This window comes from Protomyctophum parallelum (genome assembly GCF_964188405.1).
Source record: "Protomyctophum parallelum genome assembly, chromosome: 22".
NCBI classification, from domain to species: Eukaryota; Metazoa; Chordata; class Actinopteri; order Myctophiformes; family Myctophidae; genus Protomyctophum; species Protomyctophum parallelum.
The window spans coordinates 9828253-9850812 of NC_139714.1; the positions used below are offsets into that span (position 1 = coordinate 9828253).

At 42.0% G+C, this 22560-nt stretch overlaps 1 protein-coding gene across 1 annotated transcript; it reads left to right on the top strand.

Moving 5' to 3' along the window:
- Positions 1-826: 826 nt before the first annotated feature.
- cep70 (centrosomal protein 70) lies at positions 827-20157 on the top strand. Its single transcript, XM_083758039.1, has 15 exons — positions 827-983; positions 1735-1834; positions 3618-3741; positions 6760-6940; positions 7419-7594; positions 7990-8049; positions 9304-9403; positions 10718-10806; positions 11857-11934; positions 13772-13790; positions 15953-16108; positions 18227-18395; positions 19007-19121; positions 19540-19619; positions 20017-20157. Exons 1-15 carry the CDS (start codon positions 975-977, stop codon positions 20082-20084), a joined length of 1524 nt encoding a protein of 507 aa, XP_083614165.1. The 5' UTR covers positions 827-974; the 3' UTR covers positions 20085-20157.
- Positions 20158-22560: the final 2403 nt, after the last annotated feature.

Here is a 22560-nt window from a genome sequence, read left to right on the forward strand (position 1 = left end):
TTTAATATCTAACGGGCACAGAGTAGCCTACTTGGTACAGGCAATGTTTCTGAACAAACTGATTCTGGCAAAAGTGTGAATTGTGAAACCAGCCCTCTCAACAAATCTCCCTGAGCGGAATCAGCGGATTTTTGTACAAATTACATTAGTTTTTTTTACACTGAACGGTATTGTTCTTTCCGTCACCATCCTCATCACCGCCAGTTTGACGAGTGAACCCTAATGTGATTTCCTCCGGTATCATTTTCATAAGAATTGGGCACAATACGTTTCCATACGTGTCGGATACAACTCCCATTGAATCTAGGCTTCTTACTTAATTGTATCTCTCAATGTCATCATACAGTTTGCGTAATGCAATCACATTAACAGTTTGTTCATGTGGGCATTAATTATTAGATCTTTGCGCCCAAACCGATTGGTAAGCATTTAATGGCATTGTCATAATTCTGGTCTGATAAAGCCAATCCCGCGACAGAATGACTTTAAATATGTGAATTTATCAGACTTTAAATGCATGTTTAACAATAATGAACCCTGCAGGTCTATTTGGTTTCATTTTCCACTCTCAAGAATTAAAGATCTATAAGGGTCCATTTAGATTCCAATGGCTTTTCTTTTTTTGAGGGCCGCTCCTATATTCAGTTATTAGTGTAAATGTCCGACAGTCTTTAAATAAATACTTGGGGGAAATGTATGGGGAATTATGGTGCCCTCGTCGTTCTGAAAGGAGGCGGGACTGCGACGCTCCATTGGTCAACATCCGTGACGTCGTCCTTTTGAAACCATACAAACACGGAAGAAGAACAAAACAAAAATATAGACACTTATTTCTGCGAAATGAACAAAAACTAGCCCGTCTGTTTGAAGTGATAACAGCAATGTGATGTTTGCATGCGTGGATGTTCATCGCTTTCTTTGTTTGAACTGAACAGAAGGTTTGCAGATATTTTCCTGTGCAGCAAAACAAGACGATGGACGAGGTAATATTAAAGTATAACATTTATCGTACTATGGGACATGACTTTCATGAGCGTCATGTGAACCATGGCTAATTTACTGTATGGATTGGTACTAGCAATGACAATTACATTTTTAGCGAATGGCCATATAACAACAGGCATCGACCTCAATCTAACACAAATGCCTATTCCTAGATAATAGCCCCAATGCCCTTTGCTTCCGTTGCAACCCCAACCTGAGTTTTTTATTAGTTTCCCACGGGTCACGGGTGTAATGCATAGCGCGCGCGCGCGCGCGCGCACACACACACACACACACACACACACACACACACACACACACACACACACACACACACACACACACACACACACACACACACACACACACACACACACACACACACACACAGAGAGTGAGGAGTTGGGCGCCCGGCGGGGGGGGTTGCAGTGATGCGATATGACTGAGCAGATGATCATTCAGGATAACTCTCCAAGGACTAAGGAGGGTGATCTATCAGCCTAGTTCTCTTTGGTTTAGATTAGAATTATGTTTTTTCTGGTGTAGTAGTTAGACCAAGTACGGACAAGATGGACAACAAAAATACACATGCTGTTTTACATTCAAGAGACAAGACATATACACTGTATCTGTGGACATATAGACAGTTCCAGGTACAGTTTGAGTTTGTTATACTGCGGCACAGTGGACTGACTGTGTTTCATTTGACATGTTCATGTTTTTATGCTTTGTTTGAACTTGTTTTTGTAGCAGGAGCAGACAGAATGGGACACTGTTAACAAGCTACTTCAGCATCATGGGTTTAAGCCGGTGTGTTTCACTGATCCTGTGGAAAATAAGAACCTTGCAGGTAACAATATGCATTCTTAGCAAAACAACAAAATAAATATAAATAAGCTCAGTTGAAATGATTCAGGTTATATTTCATTATCATCAGTTCTCTACCGCTGCAGTGGTTATCAATCTTTTCTTTTTTTATGTCAAGCAGCACCAAATTAATATGTATTTGTGCAGACCACCCATCTGAAAACATTTTGTCAGGGGACTCCATATATATATATATATATATATACACACGCATTATTCAAGACATTTTTTTTAACAACCGATCTAAGCATATTTGTACTGCTATTTTCAAATAGCCAATGTGTATAGGGTGTGGTTAAAGAGATATTGATGCTATATATTAATTATTAACACATTTCTACTGGGACCCCCTCAAGGACCACTGTGGTCACCGGACCCCACTTTGAGAAGCACTGCTCTACAGTATTGTCCATAGTGAGGTATTATACCATGACCATGTAGAACTAAAATACGTTGTGATTAGCTGGCAGGAGTCTGTTAATATTGAACACCTTAAACATAGTCCTCCCGTCAACAGCTTACTCACCATTCCAAATCAATTCTAATGCCGTAACCAGGGGGACGGTAATAGACAAAGCTGCAGCTGTTTGTTGGACTAGAAAGTGGTTACTAAGACAACACAACTCGGTTTGTTTCAAATATGAAAGTAATGAATAATCTATTTTGTTCTTCAGTACATGTCTATAATTATTGTAATTGTAAAATCATTTTTTTTTAAATAATATGGAGACACCTGGTGTCAGCATTGCAAGACTGGTCTGTATACTTCACATTACACCTGCTTGCTATGTGTTTTTATGTCCTTTATACACTGTTTCTTGACTTGACACAGTTAGTTTTTATCGCAGCGATTCCTGACCCATGAGGATATTGCAATGAAATAATAAGAACTTATTGATAATGTAGCATAACATTAATATAAAGACATACAGTAGCACTTCAGACACCCTTCCTATTAACAGGCATTCATTAACAATTAATATAGATAGACGGTATTCTTTCTCTAAAATCTTGAAAAACAAGTTTTCATTGTGGAACCTAAACTTAAGCTAAGAACTACTTGGAACTAAAGTATACTATCCATTGATCTGAGCCAGAATACACGGTCCATTTATTGATCATTAAAATAAGCATGCTCTGAAAATGCACAAGTGATCGCTTTCAAGATATTCAAGTGGGCCCTCAGCCAGAAAATATTGGGAACCGCTGCTTTATTGTTTGTAAATGTATGTTAAATGTCAACAAACACTTATTGCTACCGAAGGTCGCAGTTAACTATGGAATCGCGCATTTCCCGTCAGTGTGTTGGTCACACCCCAGGTGAGAGAGCACGTGATAATACGTGACATCATCAGGGATAGAGATCCCTGATGTCATCAATTTTAAGCCCTGATGTCATAAATATTGGCCAGCAACTCTACATCTGACCTCAAACCCTTAGATCTCCATATATGGAGCTGACCTGTTCTGACATTCCATGTTGATCCTTGCCCATGCAGCCCGGCAGCCGGCGAAAACTAGAGTTCTTAACAGGCCCGAAAATTCTTACCTCCCATGCCAAAGCGCCAGTGCTCGCACAGCAGTCTGTTGTCACCCATTCAGATATGTTGATCTGACCCCCCATTCCAAAACGCCAGTGCTCGCAGTCTGCTGTCACCCAGGCGGATAAGGGCGAGGTCGCTTCTCGCCCTAAGGTGTCTTACTGGTGTATTGTGTCTCTGTGACAGTTAATAAATGATCCATTGTTTATTACCGTTAAACCCCAGATCTGGTTCTCCTGGACAAGGACACAGCTGGTGAGATCAGGGCGACTCTGAAGACGATGCTGGCAGACTCTGAGAGACGACAAGACCTGATCCAGGAGCTGATCCAGTCCAACAATCAGCTCAAGTAAACACGCATTCGGCACTTAAACCCTGGCATCTGTATTGTGAGGAAAGCTTTTGCCGATTGACAAGCTCATAACACTTATTTTAACCAAAGGGAAATACTTACCCTACATTTTAAGAAACCTAAATACAACAACAACAAAACACAGCATATTTTTTCCATACTTACAAATTCAAAAACTTCTTTGGCCTAATGGCAGTGCGCACGCTAGATTTGTCAGTAATAGAGCGTCGCAGTCCCGCCCTCTTTCATGACGACGCCAGGCCCAGGAAATGATTCCCAATGCATTTTTCCCATAGACATTTCAAAAAGTATTTATTTAAAGACTGTTACGCCGCGGACAAAGCCAACTTGAGTTGTGACAACTCATGACAATAAACACAATATTTTGGACCAAACAAATAATTACAAACAAGAAAAACAACAAAAAAAAGTGTTGTAACCTGCCGTTTTGTCTTCTTTCTAATTGTTTGTTCGGCCCCAAAAAATTGTGTTTGTTGTCATGATTTGTCACAACTCGAGTTGGCTTTGTACGACGTTTAAAAGGTCTTAAATACTTTTTGAAAAGTCTATGAGAAAAATGAACGGGGAATCATTTCCTGGGCCCTGGTAGGGGGCGGGACTGCGGCGCTCTATTGGTCCAGTTTTTTAGCTCCAGAGACACCTTCCAGACGGCTTGGCGTTGGACCCTAGGAGCCATGGCATAAGAAACTAAAGAGTAAGGCTGTAGTGATGCCTGCCTTAGATATTCCTCATTGGTTACCCGTTAGTTCCAGAATTGATTTTAAGATTTTACTTATGACTTTTAAAGCTCTGAATGGCCAGGCTCCCAACTATGTCTCCGACATGCTGGAACCCTACAAGCCGGTGCGTACTGTACACTCGGATCCTCAGACAAGGCCCTCCTGTAGAACCCCACAGCTCGTCTCGTCTCAAAGGGTGGCGGGGCTTTTACAATCCGGGGCCCCAAGCTATGGACCGCCCTACCTGTTGTCTGTTGACCTAAGACGTGGAAAGTCTGTGTCATCTTTTAAATCTCTTCTGTAAACCCACCTCTATTAATTGCCATTTTTGTATTGTTTTGTATAGTATATCTGTTTTATATTTATGTTCCTGCTATTTTATTCATTGATCTTTTATCTGCTTTCTTTTACCCTGCGCTGTAAAGCACTTTGTGACGGATGTCTAGAAATGTGCTATATAAATAAATGCATTAGGTGTTGAATTAGGTATCTGTGCCTGTGTGCAGCTCATAGCATGCCTATTTAATAATGCAGGCACTGAGGCATGCTGACCACCTGGCCTCCTGTCATTCAATCATGTTGGTATGAGCGGAGTAGCATAGCGATACGTCTCCTTCATCCAGGGCAGATCGCCACGTAAAGCTCAGGTAGTCTTTTTGTAGTGCACAAGGTAAAAATTCTTTCCAGTGGTGGAAAAAAGTACTTTTTACTTAAGTAAATGGCTGGAATTCAAAATTTACTTGAGTAAAAGTACAAAAGTATTGGTATCAAAATGCACTTGAAAGTGCCGACCACGGCACGGCTGAAGCTCACCGCTCCTTGGCTACGGCTCACCTCTCCAAGAGATGGGTCAAATGCAGAGAACAAATTTCACTGCGGTAACGTGTGTGACAAATCGTACGACTTTGACTTTGTAGCCTACTCATTGTGCAGAATGTCCCAATTTCAAGTTTTCAAAAGTATACAAATCTTTTGAAAATGGCACATCTACAAGCTCACAATGTGTTGCATCGTGACACATTGTGAGCTTGTAGATCGGCTATTTTCAAATGGCTGAAATGTAAAGGGCTGACGTGCTTAATGTATGTTTTGTAATTATAATCAAAATCTATAAAGTAACTACTAGTAAGTAAAGTTTGAATAATTGTAGTGGAGTAAAAGTAAAAGTATTGGGGAGGAATTACTCAGTTAATCAGACCCAGTGTGTGTCCAGTGGAAACCTCGTATGAATCTGATCTCAGGTCAGAATGGGTTAAAGTTCAAATACCTCAAAATTGTAGTTACCGGTACTTGAGTACAATAACCACAACTGTAGTTGTGGTAGTAGTGAGAGAGAGTGATGCATCTGGTCATGTGGTTATACCGTGCCACATTTGTAATTGCATCACACTTTGCTGTGTTGATACAAAGGAACAGTGCCTGGGTGGGTGGGGGGGGGGGGGGGGGAATGACAGGTGGTCTTCCTGCTGTGTCTCAGTCCACCTGGTGCTGATCAGCTGAGTGAAACCCAGCCTTTAGGTTGCGATCTCATTCCTGCACTGGCCAACCTAGATGTATAGCTATGCTACTCCACTTATACCGACATGATTGGATGGATGACAGGTGGTCTGCATGCCACCAAGCCTGCATTATTAAATAGACATGTTATAAGCGCTGCACAGCGCTAATCCAACACACTCAAATTTCTTCTTTTTTTCCCCCTTTTTGCTACAGTACACCATTGTTACGTTTTAAGGCAGTTGAAAATGCAGCTTGATTTGATGGGACAGTCCCTGGATATTTATTTTTTATTTTATTTTCCTAAAATCCATGACCGAAGTGGAACAGTCTGGAACACTATAAACATTCGGCTGGGAAATGGGTACTCTCTTCTGATTGGCTGAAAAAGTGTCACCTACCTCACTGAAAATGTATTTTCTGAGTTGGACAGACTGAGAGAGAACCCTGTGACTGAACAAACACACTATAGCAATGATTACCACCAGAATATAGTGCTTTAGCCTTTTAACAAAAAACTTTTTTGTACTGCCTTTTAACCCGGGAAAGCATCTGTATCATTTTAGATTTTAGCATTGGCTGTTTGTGCTTTGCTGCGAGCTTGTACATCTGCTATTTTTGAACATGCTTAAGGACACACACACACACACACACACACGGACGGACGGACGGACGGACGGAGTGCAAAACATGCCTTCTGCTTGGTGGAGACAATCATTTTGTACAGTTAACATATATCATCTCTGAAACCCCCTGTGTTTCGTTTGTGTGCGTGTAGACTGGAAGCCCAGGAGCACATGGGCCGTGCCGCCCAGCACTCCCAGAGGGTTACGGAGCTGGAGGGCATGCTGGACGGGGTCAAGGCTAAGGTCCAGGACCTGGAGGACCGCTACCTCGGCAGCGCTGTCCAGCAGCACGGCCACGTGCACCAGCTGCAGCAGGAAAAACAGGATGCACAGGTATTCATTATATTGTGTTATCACAGGTTGGTATGGTTCAGACAATTCATTGTGGCACAAATAATTGTGAACAACAATTGAACCCATTTAGGACGGGAACCCCTTATGGTGTTTTTAATCCTTCAAGACAGGAGTTTCCACAGGGCTACCCAGCAGCATCACTAGCGGAGCTAGACTTTGTGATTGTCCGGCTCATGGCTCAAGGATGTCTTGATAAAAGTAATTGTACAATGAAACACTTTGATAAGTCATTTGCAGCACATGTGCAGCAATCATTCAATCATAACTCATAATCTCCGGGTATGAGCATGATGTATGTCACGCACACACACCCTCTATAGGTGAACATTCGATTGAAATAGATGAATATCCTGCAATTAGTCACGTTGTGCGTGGAAAGTGCTGCACTTGACTTGCTGACACAACCTGATTGAGTTACTGATTGAACTTTAGTGTGATGCTCTTTTCCTACGTCCAGAGGAATTGCCAGGTCGTGGAACAGAAGCTGGTCAAGGAGACGGAGGCAGCGGCTCAGCTTCAGAGGAAGCTGTACTTCACCGTCAAGGAAGAGGAGAGGCGATTGTCCCGTCAGACGCAGGCGTTCCAACAGATCTACAAGAGGTCCGCTCGGCAACATTCCCCAGCGGACCAGCAGTAAGAACACGTTTGAAATTTACAGTGTACTTTAAATGTTGGTTTCTGAAGGACATCTGTCTCTGTGGAGTACCGAAGTCCTGACATCACTAGCTGGGTTGTGGAAGTCATTTCTCTATGGAGAATAAAATTGGGTCATCTTAGAATCGTCTCTTAATAAGAATTGTGGTCCAAAAATAAATCAACTACCTCCCTGGCCCTGGGAGGTGGCTCTGTATTGTTTACGATAGTCAGTCACTCATATTCGATACAGTCTGTTTCACTTACTGGCGAAACTTCTAATGCGGCGGCACTAGTAAGATTAGCCTTTTCTTACATATCCATATATATATATATATATAATATATATTCTTTCCTCCGTGGGTGCCAACATTTTCTTGTTCTCTTGTCTTCAGGGTGTTGGATGTCATTGATTTTTACGAGACACAGATGATTCAGCTGCGTCATGAAGTGAAGTAAGATACCTCTTAAATGTATCTTTACCTTGTTGTGCCCTATATATATATATATATATATACTTTTTTTTAAATGTTTGTTTTTGTGGCTTTCGCCTTTTATTTTATTTTAATTTATTATAGAGGGATAGATAGTATTCTGACAGGAAATGGAGAGAGAGATTGGGGTGGTGACACGCACTAAAGGGCTACCAGCCAGGGTGCCTGGACCGCTGAGCCACGGCCCAGGCCCTAAAAATATACTTCATTTGATAATTGATTTGCTTTCATAGATTATAAACTTGCCTAGTAGTATAACTCATTTTGGCTAAAACAAGAAGTAAATAGAAGGCAATTGTGGAACATCATACACTGATTCTGGCATTCCTGTCATGGAATCGCAATCAATCACAATCAAGATGATTAGCTATACAATCACAAGGACCCTTGTTCTCAAAGTGGGGTTGGGGGACCCCCAGTGGTCCTTGAGGGGCTTCCAGGTGACCTCACCCAACAACGCAATATTCTATTTCTCAGCTATTCAAAAATATGATGCGACACGGGTTGACAAATCCTGTGTCATAGGTGTCCCTGGTACAACATTTCAAATGGGCGTCTGTGGCCAAATACATGTGGGGATCCTTGACATGTATGAGAACTAATTCCTCTAGGAAGAATTACGCACCCAGCGAAGTGATGCGTTTTGAGCTTGTATATCTGCTACTTTTGATACTTTTGAGTGACACTGTAGTATGAGAGCAGTCAGAGTACTATGAGAGTATAAGAGGTTCCTGCCCGATAGCAACGGTATGGTGCAAAAAGGATGAGACCAAGGCACTCTTGTAGAAAAGTAAAAGGCCTTTAATGAAGTGGCTAGTGCATTGCAATATTAAAATGCACCTATGTCTTGCGGCAACTGCTTTCATCAGGGTGTCTTAACAAGATTGCAGCGAAAACATGGCTTTTATAGGATATAAATATTATTATTATCACAGATTAAAATCCCATACAGATTGGTGGCGGGCAAAAAAAAAACACACCAAGTAAAGCTGCACAAAACCCACATTTAATACACACACACACACACACACACACACACACACACACACACGACTTATACTAGGTTCAGCAAATGACCAGAAGAATCAAGCAACAAAATGCATCAGGAATCGCACAGAATCCTATACATTACTATAAGAGTGCAATAATGTTTTCAGCAACGGTACGGTATTGTATCATATGCCCAATTGGACCATTGGAATATGTTTTCTCTAGGTCCCTCAAAGGAGACTCTGAAGCATCCGATGAGGCTGACCAATCAAGCAGCCAGAAGGAGTCGGGCGATGTTGCCCTGAGCTTCAGGACCATTCTAAAGGTGATCCCATGAACCTGTTGTGTCCATTGTTCAGCCACCTTCCTCATGTCAGATCTTCGTGTCCGATGCCAAAGCCTGATTTTGGAGAGTCCTATAGACCTATACCACCAATTACAAATATTGAAATTTATTTAAAATGATTAGATTTGATTAAAGTTGTAGATAAACAAAAGTATTTTAATAGTTACATTTCGATTATGTATATTAATATTCAATATATTCAATACAGGGGATCTGTTGGAGAATAGTTGAGTATGGACGGTAGGGTATGCATGTACTGTCCATACGAGAATATCTTGCATGAATATATATATGAATATATAGGAACTGTACCCCTTGCACTTGTGTCTCTCACATACTCTCACTGAGGAAATGTACTCTGAGATTATAGGGTGCTCTCATGTGGGGGCGCATGCCTGTGGGGAAGCGTGTAGCGGAGCAGACTCATTTGCAGCTGCAGAGGGAAGGAAGATGAAACGAGGTTGTCAGGCTACATTCCTGAGCTGGGAATGCCTGCTGCCTCCGATGGGAGGAGAGGCGGTGGAATGCTGTTGTGACATAAAAATAATATCACCGGCAATATAAAAAAATAAAACCAGCAAACGGTACACCAGTGCAAAAATAGGCAAGATTCCGAGGATTGGGGTGATGTTGGTATATTGCAACATAAAATTAACGGCGGCATGGCGCCCAAGGGTCTCACCGAACTCTGGAGTTCGGCGCCCAAGGGCCTCGCCAAAAATGAAGTTCGTTGCCAATCCAAGCCAGTTCAAGGGTTGATAAACCGCCGGCGGGAGAACCGACAATTCTCCCGCCAAACCTTAGCGGGCGAAGAGGCCGGGCCGAAAGGGGATATAACCCCGCTCGAGGCGAACGACGGGAGTTACCAGGCAGGCGCTGACTCTCGGCCGATCAATGCTTTTTTGCATGCGCCTCGGTGGGATTGCAACTTTGGACTGTATCTATCTGAAAAAAAAGCAATACTGCCTCATCAAAGTTGGTGTTGTGAACCTGTGCCTTTTATATATTGTCAATTACATTGTCCAAAGCATTTTTTTACTGCTTTCCATTGGTTAAAAAAATATTTTTGAAACAACACAAAGATCAATAGCATTGCTTTATATAAAAACTAAAATAAATCGGGACATTTTGGCTGCATAATTGCCGATACTGATGTTATTATAAAAGTAAAATAATGATCGATGTATTGGCCAAACCTAATGCGTATATACAGTGTATATATATATATATATCGGGCTGTAATTGTACAGTGTATATATGTATATCGGGCTCTAATTGAGTTTCATTCCAAAGTCGTATCAGGAGCAGCTGAAAGAGAGCATGGCCCAGAAGGAAGAGCTCAGGGCTGAGGTGCAGCACTTGAAACGAGAGCTGGAGAGCAGGTCTGTGAGTGTGACGCGTTTCCCTTCAGGCCACTGTTGATTTGGACAGGAAACGTTGATTTAGTTTTAGTCCTAGTCATATTTTAGACATCTGAAAGTCTTGGTTTTAGTGTCGTTTTAGTCGACTAAATGTGAGATTTTAGTCTACTACAGTAGATTTTTCTGACTAAAAATGTATTTATTTGTACTGGCTGAGTTTACACTTGGTTGCATATACTGTAGCCTATAGCTACAATTCTCACAACGCATTGCACTGCGATGTGTTGTGAGCTTGTACAGTAGATCTGCTATTTTGTGCAACACCCGAGCTCAACCAAACATGAAATGACAGGTCTTTTAGTTCTTCTGTTTCTCTTCTCCACTAGTCCCTCCCTACCATTTTAGTCTAGTTTTTACTTGTTGACGAAATTATTATATTATATATATTATTATATAGTCTTAGTTTTAGTCATCATAGCTTAGTTTTCATTTAGTTTGTCAGTGGGGAAATAAAGGGTAGTCGACGAACATTTGTCGTCATAGTTTTAGTCTACGAAATCAACACTGTAAATGTAAACTTCCGTTGTAAATGAAACTGTACGTACGTGTCCACTCCTAGATGACTGTCGCTACCTCTGTGCAGGCCCACTGTTAACCCCTTCATGGTGGGAACCCCTTTTGGTGTTTCAAGCATTGTTATACTTTAGCTATTGAAAAATAGCAGATCTACAAGCTCGTGCCACGAGCTTGTAGATCTGCTGTTTTTGAAAAATCGTGAAAATGTGGCACACATCTAAGAATATATATTATTTCAGGGCGAACGCTTTTAACTGAAATCTTTGATTCTGGGAGGGGTCCCTGGAACAACATATTTTTAAATGGGGGTTGGCAGCCAATTACATATAATTTTGGGGTCCTTGCTTGACATCAGATATAGAGCACCACTGATATAGAAACATAGGTATTTCAGAAAACTGTCAGGATTTAGAAGACTTTTTTTTTAATTCCGACATCAGAAGTGGACGTGCGTGTACACTACCTAGCTGACAGTGTCACTATCTACCTCTGCAGGCCCACCGTTAAAGAAGTGAAGTCCTACAAACAGCACCTACGCCGTCTGGACAGGCTGATCAAACACAATAACATCGGGTAGGAAAAGCTGAGATGGTTGTTGTGTGTTATGAATGTAAAACAATAAAAGGTCCATCCTTCGGGGAGGCAGTGGCTCAGGGGTGGAGTGGCTGTATGGTAACTGTAAGGTTGCCAGTTCGAACCCGGGCTCCCCCAGAGTTAGTATCGAAGTGTCCTTTTTTTTTTTTTTAAGATATCTTTTTTGCGGCTTACGCATTTATTGATTTTTTAAGGGATAGAAAGTAGGCTGACAGGAAACGGGAGAGAGATGGGGGGATGACATGCGGTAAAGGCCGTGTCGGGTCCGGGAGTCGAACCCGCGGCACACCGCGACTGGATCACCAGTCCGGTGCCCAGACCGTTACGCTACGGCCTGGGCCGTATCGAAGTGTCCTTGAGCAAGACGCTGCCAACAACAGGATGCCCGTATTTTGAATAACCCGAAATTCAGCGTTAATATTGTAGTGACAAGGTAGCTCCAATTCTTTTTAATGGGCTCCTGACATCGTCGTTCTGTTCGTCGTTCTCACCTCAATCTGAGCAGTTTTGTTTTTGGCAGCAAATTGTGATTTTAGTTTTAGTCGTAGTCTCTTGAATAGTTAATTTAGTTTCAGTCACATTTTAGTCACCTGGAATGTTTTAGTCGACTAAATCTACAGTTGATTTAGTCGACTAAAATGTATTTTGGCGGGCCTTGATGCCCTCGTAATGAGTGTTTTTACACGTAATGAGTGTTTTCACACAATGGCCGATACTGGATCTCTTGTCCACTAGTCCCTTCCTAACATTTTAGTCTAGTTTTTATTTGTTGTCCAAATTGTGAGTATATTTAGTCTTAGTCATCATAGCTTAGTTTTAATTTAGTTTCCATTTAGTTTTCGTCAGTGAAAAAAGGTAGTCGCCGAACATTTTTCGTCTTGGTTTTAGTCGCCGAAATCAACACTGTCGCTGCCATTACAGCAGTCTATGCAGCAGCCATCTTGGTCCAGGCAAATTCACAGAGCCAAGCGAAGCCTAGCGACGAGAAAAGCTGCTTTACGGTACATATTAGCGAGACCATTCTGAATCAATAAAAAAATTACCTAATCACGTCATTGGCAGTCAAAGAGGGGTCATGTATTTATCATTGTCAAACATGTGCAGTGAAATGATGTTTCGCAGACTGTGCAAACTATATAAAATAAAACAAACAAGATATAATACAAGTTGTAGGAGCCATGACTTGGTTTATTATGTTCATGTTTTGCTCAATGAAATGAACAGGCTGTCACTACTGGTGTTTAATGTGTATGATTGAATGACGGGCATAGGACCTGATTCATTCAAAAACCTCACCTAGTTCACCTGCTTGACAGTTGACACACAGTGAGAGAGAGAGGGGGGGGGGGGTGGCACGCCGTACTTTTTATTGACCGCTTTATACCGCTTTCTTTTACTTTATTTACGTTGATCGCTGTGGTTATCTTGTTTTATGTTTGAACACCTGAGTTATTTTCACTGCTTTAATAAATCCCTAAAACGCATTATTTGGACCAAGCAGATCTTTTGTTTGCAGAGCGGAGCGCGTCTGACAACACAGCCTCTCGGCGACTTATTTATAATTTAATCCCCTGTTGTCGCTTTACACAAGTAGAAAAGAGAAACTTTAGCAGCCAAAAACAAATAATAACCAGGATATACTAGGTATGTCTATTATATCTATATAATAGACAGGTATAGGTTTGGAGATTAGCCCCCCCAAAATAAAACATGAATAAAAAAAAAGGTACTGCTCACTGTACTGCTCTGCTACAGAGATTACCTGGAGGAAGTATTCATGTTATGTATTGTGTTCTGTGACTATCACCGTTTGCAGATTAAGAGGTGATAGGGCTGTCAGAACGAATTTCATAATATGAAAGAAATTCGAATATTAAAAAATATATATATATTCGAAAGCTAAAATTGTAAAATTGCCATTCGAATTGAGCTTTTATCATTTATTAATTCTATTTAATATGTTTATTTTGTTTTATGTTATTTTATCCGCTCACTAAATGTATTGAGTAACGAATCTACCGCTGTGAAATCTCCCCGGCCGCTTCCACTGCATGTGAAGAGCGAATGTGGGCCGGGTTCCGGACCCCGTGGCCTCGCGACCGTAATAGAGACGGCTTAGTGGCCCGGTGATAAATGAGCGGAGACTAGCCAGCTACACGAAGGTGACAAGGGCACCGATTGCAAAGGCTGAGCACGCGGTCAAAAACGTCGAAATGTCTCGAAAATATTTTCGGAGGCTGGATTTTCGTGCGTTCTAGGCCCCGTGGCCTCGCGGTACCGCCGCTGACAAGCCCGCGGTTCCGTGGGTCCTGAGCGGGCCGACGAGGGCTACTCCGCATGGTCAAGCCCGTCGCGCAGAACCCAGGCGGTACCCCCGAAAAGTTCAGAAATGTCCGGAGGAGCGGCGGCGCTTAGAGTGACCGCAATGACATGACATAATGTCCGTGGAAACACAAGCATTCGGTGGGTCTCGCGCTAGGCCTGTCGTTTTACGTTTCACGTTCACTGTAAAATGCATTTGCACTATAGACAGACAACAATCTTACCGTGCTGAGTGCACTGTGCTCAATAAAACATTTTAAACGCTATTTTGTGCCGTGAAAACCATTATTACGTGTGCTGAAACTGAAAGTACTGCTTTGTCGTTTGGAAGGGGGGGGCCCTCTAGTGGACAGAACGTGCATCGTATTATATTCTGTGTATTATTATAGGCTAAATATGAGCTAAAATAAACAATGTAAATATTCGAATATTTTCGAAAATTACAAATAATGAAGCAATGAAATTCGAATTGGATTATAGATGTGAACTGACAGCCCTAAGAGGTGATGCTGAAATTGGCACCTTGGGAGCAGGAAGCAGCGAGCAAGTGAAGGAGTCTAGTTCATGCGCTCAGTATCGCCATGTAAGCAGACTTCACATCCACAAGATTATTCTGTGTTGCCTACAGTAATACCAAGTTCACAGTCGCCACCACATTTGGATAAGATTGGACTACATTTCCATAGAAGCCTGCATGTCTTCTATGGAAGCAACGTAGTGCACAAATAGCCGATCTGCAAGCTCACAATTTGTTGCAGGAGCCTTTTACGTTGTTTCACAATTAATCACAGATTAGACCAAATGTTCATGCCGTGCAAAATTAATTTTGCTTTAATCCATGCCTATGTGATGTGATTATAGTGCTGTGACTGACAACCGATGTGTCTTGATAACTAAATGCACCCGGGCAAGAACCTTAACTTGGAGTTGTTCCCATTCAGTTGTTGAAGCAGTTGGATGCGGTCTTGAGCGGTCCCAGGGCTCCGTTACGACTGCACAGGCAGATGCCAACCAATGAGGAACCGGAGCTGGTTGATTTTCAGGGCCTCCTCCCTACACTGGAGGCATGGTCCCAACAACTACACTCGCTGCAGGCAAGTAGCAGAACACACACACACACACACACACACACACACTCTGAAAATCTCTCTGTCTTTCTCTCTCTTGCTATGTGCCGTCCACATTATTTTCTGTGGTTCGCACATGTTTTTAGTGGCAAATGCGACTGACATGCTCTCTATTCTTGACAATCTCCGCTGCCGTTTCAAAATACTGAATCAGTTGATCAGTCCCTGCTGATGCCTAACGGGACACACCCATTATACTTTACAATGGCCCGATTGGCCGACAACACTGTGGTATATTCAGGCCTAAAAGCGTTCTAAACCAGTGGTTCTCAACCAACTAAATGATGGAGAGTTTGTAACCAACCCTTATAGATCCTTAAACTCTTGAGAGCGTAAAATGTTTTGGGTCTGAGAGGCTAAATCTCATCAAATGGTGGTCCGTTGCTCAAATGCCGAATAAGTAATGGGCCTTGATATGAAAAAGGTTGAAAACCACAGTTCTAAACGTACAGAAAACCCCATCATGCCTTATTTGACTTTGGCTCATGGGTATTGGTGACGTGACAGAGACTGTGGTGTTTATTCACTTGTTGTGCGTCTGTTGCCAGGACCTGCGCGGCTCCCTAAACAAACTAACCCTGAGGCTGATGCCATGGCAACCGTCAAACAGCGGCGGACCCTCTGGGAGTGAGTCCGTGAGGGTGGAGGACCTCATGCTGCTCGTGGACACGATGCTGGAGAACATCTCCGCTGACGAGGACAAGGTAGAGCAGGGCTTCTCAAAGTGTGGGTGCACCCTCCTGGGGTGCCTTGACTCAAGTCCAGTGGTGCCTCAGAATGCTTTGATAATATTTTTAATTCAACAATGTCACTTCAGTTAAACCACTTAGCTTAGACCCTCTAATGGACCCGAGTTAAACTGTACTGGGTGCGTTCTTTTTCAGGGTTACACCACCAAATTATAAAAGTTATTTTCTTTTCTTTTTTTCAATTTACTTTTTATTGAATTTTAATCAGACAAACATGAAAACGAAACGACTGACAATTGACAATACAGACAATACAAAACAATATACATACAATACACACAAGGGGGAAAATCTGCCTCTCTTCTCTATTGATGATCATAAATACAAGTACCTCAAACAGGTGTATCTGCTTCTACAGGTTAAACAAATAATTTAAACAAAATCAGGTCTCATTGTCGAGATATGAGCAATCTAAACCAGTTATCTGTGAAGACTTCAACCTGGCCTCTAAAGCTGAATGTAATTATTTCCATAATAAATATACCATAGATTAAATCAATCCATTCATTTATAGTTGGTATAACAAAAGTTAAGGCTTTTTTGGATGCCACCAGCAATACCCTCATTAGATACTGATCCTGCTTTGCAAAGTGAAGTCCTCCCAGATCTGCAAGATACATGGTTTTAAAATCAAAAGGAATGTCAACACCAAAGACTGCTTCCAGGACACTGTGGACACTTGTCCAAAATGGAACCACAGAAGGGCAACTCCAGAATACATGAAAATGATTCGCCAATGTTTCCCCACAGAGTCTCCAACAGTCCGACTGCGTGTAGTGTCTTTTCTGAGCTGGAGTGCAAAAGAAACGACTCACATTATTCCAGCTGAATTCTCTCCATGTGGGGGAACTACTCATTTTCCACTGATGTTCACATATTCTTTCCCATTCTTCTGTTGATATAGTAAGGTTGCCCTCCGTTTCCCATCTTGCTTTAATATTCAGAGTATTATCTCCTTTCATGTTTTGCAGAACTTCATATAAATTTGAAACTATCTTTAGATAAGTAGAGTCTGCATATGCATTTTGGAAAATCTTAATTATCTCTACTCTACTGTTGTATCTTCTCTTCTTAATAGTTTTCTATTTATAAAGTCTCTGATTTGTAGGTACCTAAAAAAGGTCCCAATTCTGCAAATTAAATTTGTCTTTCAGGTCCTGGAAGCTCATGACATTACCCTGTTTTAAAAGAGTACAGTATGCAGAGAGGCCATTCCCAATCCAACCTCTAAACCTCATGTCATGTGTACTAGGTCTGAAGTCTGGATCATATGCAAACCATTTGAGAATTCCAGTTTTGTCCTTCAGCTTATATCTCCTAATTATTTCACTCCACACCTTCAATGAACCCGTTATCATCACATTCAACCGGAAGTTATTTTCAATCTGTCCTATAATGGATACATAAAAAATGTTCTCTCTGACATATTGTATCTTTGGGGGAGAGATTTAAATATTTACGTACCACTGATATGACAAAAGGTGCTATAAAGTAAGTTTAGGGGTGCCATGGATAAAAAAGGTTATTTGCAGGGGTGCCCTGAGCCAAAAATGTTTGAGTACCACTGTACTACTGAGGTAGATCACCAGTCCTAGGCTACCATACAATATATGACAGAACAGCTCCACTGATGATGACAATGTACGGCAATGGCCTTTATTGTTTAGGGCTAAAGAAAGACCATTGGAATTGCATTACGGAACCTTCATTTTATGTTTTCTCTTCGTCCTAAAGACTCCTACAGCAACACTATGGTCAACTTGGTCAAGTATTGTAGTGTTGGCAACTGCAAATACAGCAGCAACTGGACTTTTTCCTTGTTACCCGGCCACGAAAATGAACCGGAGAGAAGAGCAACACTCACATAGCCAACTTTTGTTTATACTGATCTAACACGCTTGGCGTGAGCCCTTCAGTGTAGTCGGCTGATATTTTTGACGACTTCTGCACCGAAGTGCACTTCTGCACTGATTCACGAATCTTCCCAGCTGAAATAGCTTGACCAAGGAAGTGATATAGATCTCCTTTGCTTCTTTATGTGGGTGTTTAATGCCTCTGCCTTGTGCCGGACAGGTGCTGCGCAGTCCCACCAGACACACACTGCAGTCCATGGTTTCACACTTCCAGAAGCTGTTCGACGTGCCCTCTCTGAGCGGCGTCTACCCACGCATGAACGAGGTCTACCGCAGGCTGGGGGAGATGACCAACGCCATGAGAAACCTCAGAGACATTCTAGATCTAGGTACAGTAGCTTCCGGGAGGGGGGGGGTGGGGGGTGTTTGACCATTAATGTGGAGATGGTTTAGTTGGCACTTTTTGAGTGGTGCACCACTCCTATAGTGTCACTGTTGCGCAGCCTAACACACACACACACACACACACACACAGTATATATGATGCTTTGCGGTGTTACTGTACACTACAGTGACAGTACAGTAGAGGGACCCCCACACGGTAACCCGGAACCGGGCTGGCCCCCTAGGCGCGTTCCTGCGGGTTTGGATGTTTCGGAGACCCCCATATGGTAACTCTGTTATTTCTTGACCGTTTCGGACGCGAGGCGGCTCGCCGGAACCGGGCCGGCACCCTGACCGTGTTCCTGTGGGCCTGGAACTTCCGGGGACCCCCACACGGAGTTGCAACACTCACTTCACACGGGTGTGATTTTAATCGTTTTCATGGGTTCAATATTTGTAAAACCCACACACATTGAAAAATGGAGATAGCTGGTTTCTGCCCGACAGTGACGATATGCATCTTCTTAGTTTATCCTTATTTGTAACACACTATTTAAATGGTGTCTCCACAAGCTCACAGGACAATGAGGACGTCTATGTCTGTTTTTGTTTACAGATGACAGAGCGCCCTCTAGTGAGGTAGTGACCCAGGTGTCCAGAGTGGTTTCTTCCCCTGAACACAGTGTTGGGTTGCAGATCAGCAGTCTGTGGGGAGACGGAGACATTGGCAGGTATTATTTCATTGCATTACAGTTCTCAGTCAATTGGATTCCAACAATGTCCGGATGTCTTCTGTGGAATCATTACCAAATCATACCAAAAATAGGCCATCTAAAAAGCTCAAAAGGTGTCGCCCTGCAACACGTTGTGAGCAGCCTATTATTGGTTATTTTAAGATGAAAGAGTATTTGAAGTTGTCAAACTAACAATAGAGTGTGTGTGTGTGTGTGTGTGTGTGTGTGTGTGTGTGTGTGTGTGTGTGTGTGTGTGTGTGTGTGTGTGTGTGTGTGTGTGTGTGTGTGTGTGTGTGTGTGTGTGTGTGTGTGTGTGTGTGTGTGTGTGTGTGTGTGTGTGTGTGTGTGTGTGTGTGTGTGTGTGTGTGTGTGTGTGTGTGTGTGTGTGTGTGTGTGTGTGTGTGTGTGTGTCCAGTATCATCCTCAAGGTGAAGGAGCATGAAGAGTTCTTTGCAGCTTTCCATTCTCTGGTTGTGGAGATGTTGCACACCCTGGGTAAAGAACTCCCTGACACTACATAATGCCACATTTACACGTTTTTCTGTTTTGGCCACATGGGAAATATCTGTAGTTTTGTACCTAACTATGCATACCGTCACACAGTCAAAGTATTGGTGTGAATATACTTGCAGTACCAAAGTAATACCTCAATTTAACCAATTTTATACATTGTTTCTATTCTCAAATCGCCAATCTACAAGCTCACAACATGGCAGGATGCGGCACGTTGTGAGCTTGTAGATCAGCTATTTTAGAATAGACGTAAAAATTCACTGGCACAAAATCTTTTCATATTGGCGTCTGTGGCCAAATACCTATTCAGTTGGGGGTCCTTGACATGAAAACATTTTATAGCCAATCCTTTCTTACACCACCTGTTTTCTCCTGTCAGGAGTCAGTCTGCTGGATGACATCATGCCTGCTCTGAGGTCCTTGAAGCTTCACGTTCAGCAACACTGAAGCGTTGCTGTTTGAATGCTTTCTCTGTTTTGGGTTTGATAGTTTGTTTTTTCAATTAAAGATTTTTCCACAACCTTTTGATTACCTTTAACCATTTAATTAATCGCTTAACACGTATACTTTGTTGTATGTCAATAGAAGAAATAACCAATCTTGCTTAATATTCATAAATCTTTGCTGAATGTTATCTATTTTTCTTGCTGAATGTTTGTTTGCTCATTATGACATGCCCCAAATAGGGTTAATGTGGTTATTAATAGAACACAAACGTTTTGGAAACTCATTTCAAGAAAACAAATTGGAATTGATAATTGATCGGGGATACGATAAAGAAACGATCTTTACTAGAGCTAAGTACCGTATAATTTCTAAGTGTTAGCCAAATGTTGCTCTTTTAGATAACTTTCTCTGCTGAGTGTAAGCACACACATGTATCTTCGGAGATGTAAGATGATGTCTGAGTGTAAAAGAGGTCAACACATGAACCGAAAAAATTACTCATCACAAATTAAATGGTTAAAGGACCACTTCATGCATTTTCAACATATCGTCATAAAGGTCCTCTAAACTAAATCGCATACACTGCGTCCACATGGGCAGATGCAAAAGATACAAAGCTACACAGCATATTTGTAGCTGAAGTTGAAACCAGTTCAACTGTTTTGTAGCAGCTACAAACGTTGGATGCATCTTCTTATCTTCATGTCGTTGGCTTCTATTGACAATGAATGAATGAATCTTTGCATCTGCCCGTGTGAACGTAGCATTAAGAGGGTACCAGTCCATTACTGGCTATATGTGTATCAGAGGAGGGCTGTGAGAGGGTGATCATTTCAGTCACGCGAGAGAGACTCGGAGTAGAGTCGCTGCTTCTTCGTCTGGAAAGGAGCCAGCTTAGGTGGTTCGGGCATCTGGTTAGGATGCCTCTCGGGCGTCTCCCTATAGGGAGGTCCTCGAGGCACGTCCCACTGGGAGGAGACCCCGAGGCAGACCAAGGCGCAGATGGATGGATCGCATCGACATCTTCATTTGGCACGTCAAGGTAATTTCAAACCTTTATTTTTCCTTTTTTATTAAATTATATTTGTATATTCTGACAACAATGGCTGAAAATTATTCAGGAATTCTATTAGGTTGGAATCACCATTGATGACCGATGGTTTATTATTGCGCATGATTATGTTTTAATCATAGTCATACTGAACCAAATATTAGAAAAGATAGAGAAGAAAAACATGATTGAGGAAGGAGGTTGGTTGTGTGTTGACTGGACCCTCACCCTGCACTGGATGTAATATTCCGGTAACACTTGCTTTCATGAAATAATGATTAATTAATACATTAGTTAAGCATTATTTCATCACAATTCATCATTAATTCATGATGACTTCATCATGAATTAACTGTAGTTAGTTAATCATGATTCATGGCATTCATGATTTCATTTATAGATCAGATTTTTTCGCCCAAATCTATGCCCACGATGAGTGCTCAAAGGCGGGTAGGTTTAGTCAGCATATTCGGTCTCTCTGGACTCTGGAGGTAATTTTTCCTCAATTCTATGCCCACGATGAGTGCTCAAAGGTGGGGTCTGTCCGAAGCTCTCCCTGGTGCTTTATGGATCATTTTTGGACTCCCCCATTTTACCCAAATCTACCTTGAAAGATTTGGGCATGTTTTTAATATGCCTTTATCAAATGATATAGAGAGATGGTAGGGTAGTGCCCAACCAAGTGTTGCGTCGACATGCAGCGCGTTGTGAGCTTGCAGATCGTCGGTGCCCCACTCACCTCTCAGTGGATATTAACCTACCAATAACTAAGGACCCAGGCCAAATGCCATTGCGCAGTAGCTGTAAAGCCTACATGCAACAAGTCTATGCGTGGCATGTGAAACTATATCGTGCTGTATTTTGCTTTCCATTTCATGGTCATGTATTGTGAGGAGAGAGAGAGGGGCAGAGATAGAGAGAGGTGTGAATGGAATCATCGTGCGTGCGCATATATGGCACATCTCTCTCATGTTTAGGTAATTGTCACGGAAGCCGTGGATATACACGGCAATATCCGTGGATATACACGGCTTGGCAAGCCGTGGATCTACTAATCGTGGTTAACTAATGACGATTCATGATGAATCATCATCATCATGAATCATGATGAAGTCATCATGAATTCATGATGAATTGTGATGAAATAATGATTAACTAATGCTTAACTAATGTATTAGTTAAGCATTAGTTAATCATTTTTCATGAACCTTATCTGCAAGTGTTCATCATTTTTCATGAACCTTATCTGCAAGTGTTACCAATATTCCTTTAGAGAGGGGTTAAAGGAATATTTGCACAACCTCACTTAACACAGGTAAACAGGATAGGACATCTTAAAGTTCTATATGACTTTACTCCAAATACAACTCAAATAATAGGCCTAAATCAAAATACCTTAATATTGTAACGAATGCATGTTGGGAC

Bases quoted from the DNA above. Each gene is read 5' to 3' on its own strand.
- cep70 (XM_083758039.1), top strand. The intron at 6,941-7,418 runs GTATTCATTATA...TCCTACGTCCAG, and splicing joins AGGAAAAACAGGATGCACAG to AGGAATTGCCAGGTCGTGGA. The intron at 7,595-7,989 runs GTAAGAACACGT...TCTTGTCTTCAG, and splicing joins CATTCCCCAGCGGACCAGCA to GGTGTTGGATGTCATTGATT.